Here is an 8,318-nt window from a genome sequence, read left to right as displayed (position 1 = left end):
CGATACAGTACCAACTCCCGGTACCTGGGAACCGATTTAATGGGACCAATTCTTGGTACTTTTGTGTGTGTACAAATATGTTTATACATTTTAATTGTAAACAAATAATGTTTTAACATCTAACATTGAGCTGCACTGTCCACTTGTTACCGTTTCTTACGCTTCCGTGTGTCATTTGCAAGTACTGTGCTGAACTGTTTTATATAGTACACTTTGCATGCAGTTGCAATTTCGAGACGTTAGATGGCGGTAGTGTAACCGGAAGTAGTCTTTGCCATCCAGTTGAATGTACCAAAGTGTTAAGTATTGTACTTATTACACACGTGCAATTTAATTTTAGTTTCCATTAGCACATTTGGAGGTGTTGAAATTGCCATGTCAATTTGCTAATGCTAATCAGTAACACGTCAAAGGCACATTCAATGTAAGTTAGCATCAAGCTATCGCATTTTAATAAGTGGAGCCTTGCTGTACTTTTGAGCGCCTTCTTTATGCTTTTTTTTGCCATGGAAAATGGTATCGTTACCTCGAGGCTGCTTGACTGCTTGTTCCCCTGCCAAGTGCTTGAGCCAGTTTGCAACCTGACGTGACGTCACTTACGACAAAAATATCGAAACATGGCACCTTCTCATTTTACGCGAATCGGTACACGACAGTACGAATGGTACTTCGGTCCCTATCCATTTGTAATTTTTATAATTAAAATTCCGCTTAAGGGCCCAATTTGCATATACAAATCTAATAATCTTTTAGAATTAATTATTTGAAGAAGTACAAAATAGGACATTTTCTATGAGTTTCTTACACATCCTTGTACAAAACCCAAAACCAGTGAAGTTGGCACGTTGTGTAAATCCTAAATAAAAACAGAATACAATGATTTGCAAATCCTTTTCAACTTATATTCAATTGAATAGACTGCAAAGACAAGATACTTAACGTTCAAAATAGTAAACTTAATGTATTGCAAATATTAGCTAATTTGGAATTTGATGCACCCTGCGATGAGGTGGCGACTTGTCCAGGGTGTAAACCGCCTTCCGCCCGAATGCAGCTGAGATAGGCTCCAGCACCCCCGCGACCCTAAAAGGGACAAGCGGTAGAAAATGGATGCATGGATGGATGGAATTTGATGCCTGCAACATGTTTCAAAAAAGCTGGCACCAGTGGCAAAAAAGACCGAGAAAGTTGAGGAATGCTCATCAAACACTTATTTGGAACATCCCACAGGTGAACAGGTTAATTGGGAACAGGTGGGTGCCATGATTGGGTATAAAAGCAGCTTCCATGAAATGCTCAGTCATTCACAAACAAGGATAGGGCGAGGGTCACCACTTTGTGAACAAATGCGTGAGTTTAGGAACAACATTTCTTAAATTGCAAGGAATTTAGGGATTTCACCATCTACGGTCCGTAATATCATCAAAAGGTTCAGAGAATCTGGAGAAATCACTGCACGTAAGCAGCAGTGCCTGTGACCTTGGATCCCTCAGGCGGTACTGCATCAAAAAGCGACATCAGTGTGTAAAGGATATCACCACATGGGCTCAGGAACACTTCAGAAAACCACTGTCAGTAACTACAGTCTATCGCTACATTTGAAAGTGAAAGTTAAAACTCTACAATGCAAAGCCAAAGCCATTTATCAACAACACCCAGAAACGCTGCCGGCTTCGCTGGGCCCGAACTCATCTAAGATGGACTGATGCATAGTGGAAAAGTGTTCTGTTTTTGGAAATTGTGGACGTTGTGTCCTCCGGGCCAAAGAGGAAAAGAACCATCCGGACTGTTATTGGCGCAAAGTTCAAAAGGCAGCATCTGTGATGGTATGGGGGTGTATTAGTGCCCAAGACATGGGTAACTTACACATCTGTGAAGGCGCCATTAATGCTGAAAGGTACATACAGATTTCGGAGCAACATATGTTGCCATCCAAGCAACATCTTTTTCATGGACGCCCCTGCTTATTTCAGCAAGACAATGTGTTGTAAATGTTTTTAAAAGGAAAGGCCATGTAACACAGTGGTAAAAATGCCCCTGTGCCAAGTTTTTTGCAATGTGTTGCTGCCATTGAATTCAAAGTTATGGATTATTTGCCAAAAAAAAAAAAGTTTCTCAGTTCGAACGTTAAATATCTTGTCTTTGCAGTCTATTCAATTGAATATAAGTTGAACAGGAATTGCAAACCATTGTGTTCTGTTTATATTCACGGATTACACAACGTGCCTCTGGAGGTCTTGCTCCTCCGGGTCCTTCAGACCACCAAGGACGGACAGGAAAAGCTTTGTTCATCTTTGCGAACAATGTTTTATTTTTCAATAAAAGTTCTTTGGTTTCCTTTTCAGTCATGTCCTTGTCTCCGTTTCGCTCTCCCTCTCGTTAGTGCTTTCTCTTTTCTCATCACCATCAACCACACCCCCTCTCCTTCCCGACTGCTGCCTTTAACAGAGCGACAGGTGATCACACAAACACTCACAGCAGTGTCATTTACGCACCTGTCGCTGATCTCGAAGCCGGTCCTGGCACACCCCGCTTCGCTGCAGGCCCGCAGGCCACGCCCCCCCACAGTCCGCTGTTATTACGATTTATACGACACTTTTTGTTGGCAGGAGTTCAGGACCCTCAATTTACATGTTTATATGCATTCCATTTCCGACTTTTGTTCCAGAGAATGACCGTATCTCGGCGTGTCCACTTTCAGGTCATCCAGACGGTCAGCGCCATGGACAAGGACGACTTCGCCAACGGACAACGCTTCTCCTTCGCCCTGCCCGGCCAGCTGCCGGTTAATCCCAACTTCACCCTCAAGGACAACGAAGGTAGATCAGACGCTTGTTTTGCATTCCCGATCAGTCCTCCCCCAGGGGGGCCTCGGCCGTCTCCGCCACCCCCCCCTCGTGCTCCCCGTTAAATATGGCCGCCGTCAACCGGGTTCGCGCTTGACATCTGGGAGGCGGGTCGCCGCGAGGGGATTGACTTTTGCCGTGTGTGCGCCCGCTTGCTGTTGTCAAATGGATTAGCGGCGCTCCCACTTTCCCCTCTTGTGGAAGTTAGTGTGGAGCCAATAGCGGGTGTTGCCATGGCAACCGCCTCCATCTCCGGTGGATACCTAGCTTTAGGTTGATCTGCAGTGATGACGAGGAGGAGCACCAATACTGTTAGCCACAAAGACTATGATTGTCCTCCAAGTCAGGGAAGAAAACACAAACATGTAATGAATAACTTTTACATGCTATGTTTTATTTATAGTTATTCATACAATATGTATGTATTTGTTTGTGTAGGCTTCCACTGCTGAACCACTGCACACAAAGGGTGGACATTAATCAAAACATGTACCCTTACTGCGTTGTAGGGTCGGACTGACTTGAAGTGTTCTACATACGCTCTAGGAATTATGCACTGTAACTTGAGGGTGTTTAAGTGAATCCCTGTGAAATTTGGGATGCACCTTCAGGGGACAGTCGGGTACTTGTGTGTCAAATTTGACCATGATTGGTTGAAAAACATGGCCGCCGCCAAGCAAAACATGAGGATACCTGTATTACATGCATGCTTGCATATCTTCCAAAGCATTTTGACAATGACCCATAGGAGGCGCCACATTTATATTACATATTGTATGTACAGTACAGGCCAAAAGTTTAGACACACCTTTTCCTCATTCAATGTGTTTTCTTTATTTGCATAACTTTCATGACTATTTTGGCTTACAGTAGATACTGTAATCATTTTATAATGCAGTCTGCTGAAAATAACGGAAAGCGCCACTCGACATAGCAACTGACGCTGTGGTCAAAGTTGGAATTGCCAAAAAAACACTCTATGCCTTCTGTCGACTAAAGTGGATAGTGGACCAACCCAATTTGGCACGTATCATGTGTCAGGTAAACCGCGACGAATGCTGCCCTCTGTGATATATTTAGTACAGGCCAAAAGTTTGGACACACCTTCTCCTCATTCAATGTGTTTTCTTTATTTTCATGAATATTTACATTGTAGATTGTCACTGAAGGCATCAAAACTATGGAGTTATGTACTTAAAAAAAGGTGAAATAACTGAAAACATGTTTTATATTCTAATTACTTCAAAATATCCACCCTTTGCTCTGATTACTATTTTTCACACTCTTGGCATTCTCTCGATGAGCTCCGAGCACACCTGTGAAGTGAAAACCATTTCAGGTGACGACCTCTTGAAGCTCATCGAGAGAATGCCAAGAGTGTGCGAAAAAGTAATCAGAGCAAAGGGTGGCTATTTTGAAGAAACTAGAATATAAAAGATGTTTTCAGTTACTTCACCTTTTATTTTGTTAAGTACATAACTCCACATGTGTTCATTCATAGTTTTGCTGCCTTCAGTGACAATCTACAATGTAAATAGTCATGAAAATAAAGAAAACGCATTAAATGAGAAGGTGTGTCCAAACTTTTGGCCTGTACTGTATATTCTACTCATTAAATATTTTTTTTGGCACTTATTTTATAGTTCTGGACCTAAAAATTGTGTTTACAAGTAAAAGTCCCCCCAAAATAAACAATAGTGATTTTAGACTTTTTCCAATGAGTTTCATTCAGCACATTTTGAAACACCCACTTTTAACTCTAGAATGTGGGCGGGGCCTGCATCAGCCTGCTGACGTCACCGACAGAAGACTGGAAGGAATTTCATATTGCCTAGTTTGTGTTTTGGTAGCATCTTTATCTCGAATCGTGTTATTTTTGCGCACATTTTGAAGGAATTACCAAAAATGTCAGCCGATGCGTCGTAGCAACACATCTAAGGAAGGGGTCTTTGGGCGCCTTGCATTCGACCTGATTCAGACGCAGTGTATTATTTAGTAAAATAATTCTAATTCAACTTTCAAATCAGGTTACAGGCTAGAAAAGCTCTGTCTGGTTGAATGGCGATGGCTTAAAAATGTTATGATCCGTTGCCCGGATCATGTTTTGTTCTGTTTGTTTGACTACCTCAGTTCTATTTGACTACCTCAGTTCTGTTTTCCGAACCCCTGGGTTTGTGTTTTGGTCTCCATGGATGCTGATTAGTTTCACCTGCCTCTGATTAGTGTTCGGGACGCTTACCTGCTCCTGGGCACTAATCGAAGAGCTACAATATTCCCGTCTTTCGCCACACACTGTCTGGCTGTCTTATTTGCTTCCACGCAACAGTTACGATGTCTCGTCCTACGATTCCAGAGCTAAGCTTTGCTTTTTGTTTGCCTGTTTTTATGCTAAGCTTTCACGCTAGCTATTTCCTTAGCTTAGCTTCTCGTGCAATCGGCACGCTAGTCTTTTTTGTAGTTTTGCATGTTTTCATAGACAATACCGTATTTTTCGGACTGTAAGTCGCAGTTTGTTTTTTTCATAGTTTGGCTGGGGGTGCGACTTATACTTAGGAGCGACTTATATGTGAAATTATTAACACATTACCGTAAAATATCAAATATTATTATTTAGCTCATTCACGTAAGAGACTAGACGTATAAGATTTCATGGGATTTAGCGATTAAGAGTGACAGATTGTTTGGTAAACGTATAGCATGTTCTATATGTTATAGTTATTTGAATGACTCTTACCATAATATGTTACGTTAACATACCAGGCACGTTCTCAGTTGATTTTTTATGCGTCATATAACGTACACTTATTCAGCCTGTTGTTCACTATTCTTTATTTATTTTAAATTGCCTTTCAAATGTCTATTCTTGGTGTTGGGTTTTATCAAATACATTTATTTCGTTTTTTTCCTTCTTTATTATGCATTTTCGGCCGGTGCGACTTATACTCCGGAGAGTCTTATACTCCAAAAAATACGGTAAATCATTACCTTACCTGCACCTTGCCTCCGGAGTTTCCTGCTGCATCTTGAGAGAACGACTCGCACATAACCATGCGACCATGTCCTTACAAAAAATGTCTTTTAAAAAATTGTTTTAAAAATCATCCAAAAATAAATAAAATTTTAGAAATTTATGTATTGATTTCAAATTGGGATGCATAAGAATTGCCATTCGGGTGTGAATCGATTTTTTTATTCACCCTACTGCATACATTTCCAAATAAAGGAAATGTATGCAGTGCTCCAGTCAAACTGACTGAAAGGAGTGTAATCTGTAGCCATCCTTTTATTGATTCTGGCTTTCAATAAAAAAATGATTTTGTAGGTGTTTGAATGAAAACAATATGAATACACTCAAGCCCATGAGTCAGAACCTGTGGAAAAACAGGTAAAAAAAGGGGAGAGTCAAAAAGAAGGTAATTAGCCGCTAGTATTCTATTTTGTGTCCTTTTTTGCTGATGTTTTCCGGAAGATGCTTGAGGAAATACTGAAAGAGCATGAGGCGAAACAGGCTATGGTGTCTTTGGAAGAGCCGGGAAGTCTGGTATAATCATAGACCACGGTGACAAAAAACATGTAATTACCGTATTTTCCAGACTATAAGCCGCTACTTTTTCCCTACGCTTGGAAGCCTGCGGCTTAAAAAAAGCGTGCAGCTAATTTATGTATTTTTTTTTACTAAAGGCCATAATAAGTCTTCAACAAACAGTTTCCAACACCGATAGAGTCAGTGAAAAGGTGTGTTATTGTTCGTGCTACGGCGCCATCTTTTGGATGAGTTTGTTGACTGCAGGTGCTGCAGTTTGACAATGTACTTCCTGTTTCGTGCCCTGAAACAGAAGTACATGCTGTTTCGTGTACTGTTTGTCTATACCAGGGGTGTCAAACGTAAGGAACAGGTTTTATCCGGCCCGCGGGATGAGTTTGCCAAGTATAAAAATGAGCCGAAATGTTTGAATGAAAAAAACTGCTGTTCTAAATGTGTCCACTAGATGTCGCAATAGCAATTATTTGTATCTTTGTGGATTATGCTACATATGTAAAAAAAATAATAAACCACATGTTAGTACATCAGTCGAGAAAAATTTGCAAACTACATAAATATCATACTGTAATTTGATTTTTTTTATAATTTTTCTATCTTGATAAATTGAAAATTAACACTAATGAGTTGAGTGATGAACATTATCACATCATGTATTCAGAAAGTATAAATAACAACAAATAAAGGTAGAATACTATTAACCGCAATATGTAAGTATAAAAAAAAACCCTCAACAACATTATGATTTGTACATTTTCAGAATGTGATTGTTCTATTTTTCAACAAAGAAAACAATCTGAAGTTGTCTTTATTTTTAAGTTATCGTGCCGTGATTTTAACAGTCCGGCCCACTTGGGAGTACATTTTTCTCCATGTGGCCCCCGATCTAAAATGACTTTGACACCCCTGGTCTATACTGTTTCCGCTTGAAAGGATTCTTTATTTATCACTAAAAGCAACGTTTGTAAGTCTTACAACGTAACTAAAACAATTCTTACTTACTAAACCGTCCCATGTGTGATGTCTGCAGGAGTGTTTTCATGCATATTTGTATGTGCTATCATAATGTAATCAACCTAGCGTCCTTAGCAATCATAATAACACGTTCACAAGTGTCTGTGTTGGTATTATTAACTTACATTGGCATTCTTTTTGTATTGTTTTATTGATTAGCTGATTAGACAGCTGGCTTACGCTGCTATTTGGTCCATGACAATGACTTCTGTTTTGTTTGATCAGCCGTTTTACTGCCGTGTTACAGGCGTCGTTTGGAAACAGTTAAGGTATTTAAATGAACATGACAAAATATTGCATACCGGTATATATCTGCTGCTTATGATCCGGTGTGGCTAACATATGTAAACATATTTATTTATTCAAAAATTTAGTGGGTGCAGCTTAAACACCGGTGCGCTCTGTATCCCGGAAATGACGGTAAGTGATGAAAATAATAATTCTACATGCCACTTCTGTAAATGACGTCACACCAAGACAGGGCGACATAGAGCCAGGCATTGAAAAGGGGGCGTTCCAAATACAGTTACCGTATTTTTCGGACTATAAGTCGCAGTTTTTTTCATAGTTTGGGTACGACTTATACTCAGGAGCGACTTATGTGTGAAATTATTAACACATTACCGTAAAATATCAAATAATATTATTTAGCTCATTCACCTAAGAGACTAGACGTATAAGATTTCATGGGATTTAGCGATTAGGAGTGACAGATTGTTTGGTAAACGTATAGCATGTTCTATATGTTATAGTTATTTGAATGACTCTTACCATAATATGTTACGTTAACATACCAGGCACGTTCTCAGTTGGTTATTTATGCCTCATATAACTTATTCAGCCTGCTGTTCACTATTCTTTATTTATTTTAAATTGCCTTTCAAATATCTATTCTTGGTGTTGGTTTTTATCAAATA

At 39.8% G+C, this 8,318-nt stretch overlaps 1 protein-coding gene and 1 long non-coding RNA gene across 3 annotated transcripts in view; one reads left to right on the top strand and one right to left on the bottom strand.

Moving 5' to 3' along the window:
• The window catches only part of LOC133609497 (uncharacterized), a 104,162-nt gene that overhangs the window by 50,237 nt on the left and 45,607 nt on the right, over positions 1–8,318 (bottom strand). The gene's annotated exons all lie outside the window — the stretch shown is intronic.
• Positions 1–8,318, top strand: part of LOC133609496 (cadherin-18) — a 234,059-nt gene that overhangs the window by 189,992 nt on the left and 35,749 nt on the right. For both annotated transcript variants that reach the window (XM_061965104.2, XM_061965105.1), the window contains exon 10: positions 2,702–2,819. In XM_061965104.2, coding sequence (XP_061821088.1) covers positions 2,702–2,819 — 118 coding nt within the window. The remainder of the gene's footprint in view (positions 1–2,701; positions 2,820–8,318) is intronic.

The sequence above is a fragment of the Nerophis lumbriciformis genome, linkage group LG07, assembly GCF_033978685.3.
Source record: "Nerophis lumbriciformis linkage group LG07, RoL_Nlum_v2.1, whole genome shotgun sequence".
Lineage (NCBI taxonomy): Eukaryota > Metazoa > Chordata > Actinopteri > Syngnathiformes > Syngnathidae > Nerophis > Nerophis lumbriciformis.
The sequence above is the reverse complement of the archived record's forward strand: the minus strand, read 5'-3'. Positions and strand labels throughout refer to the sequence as shown.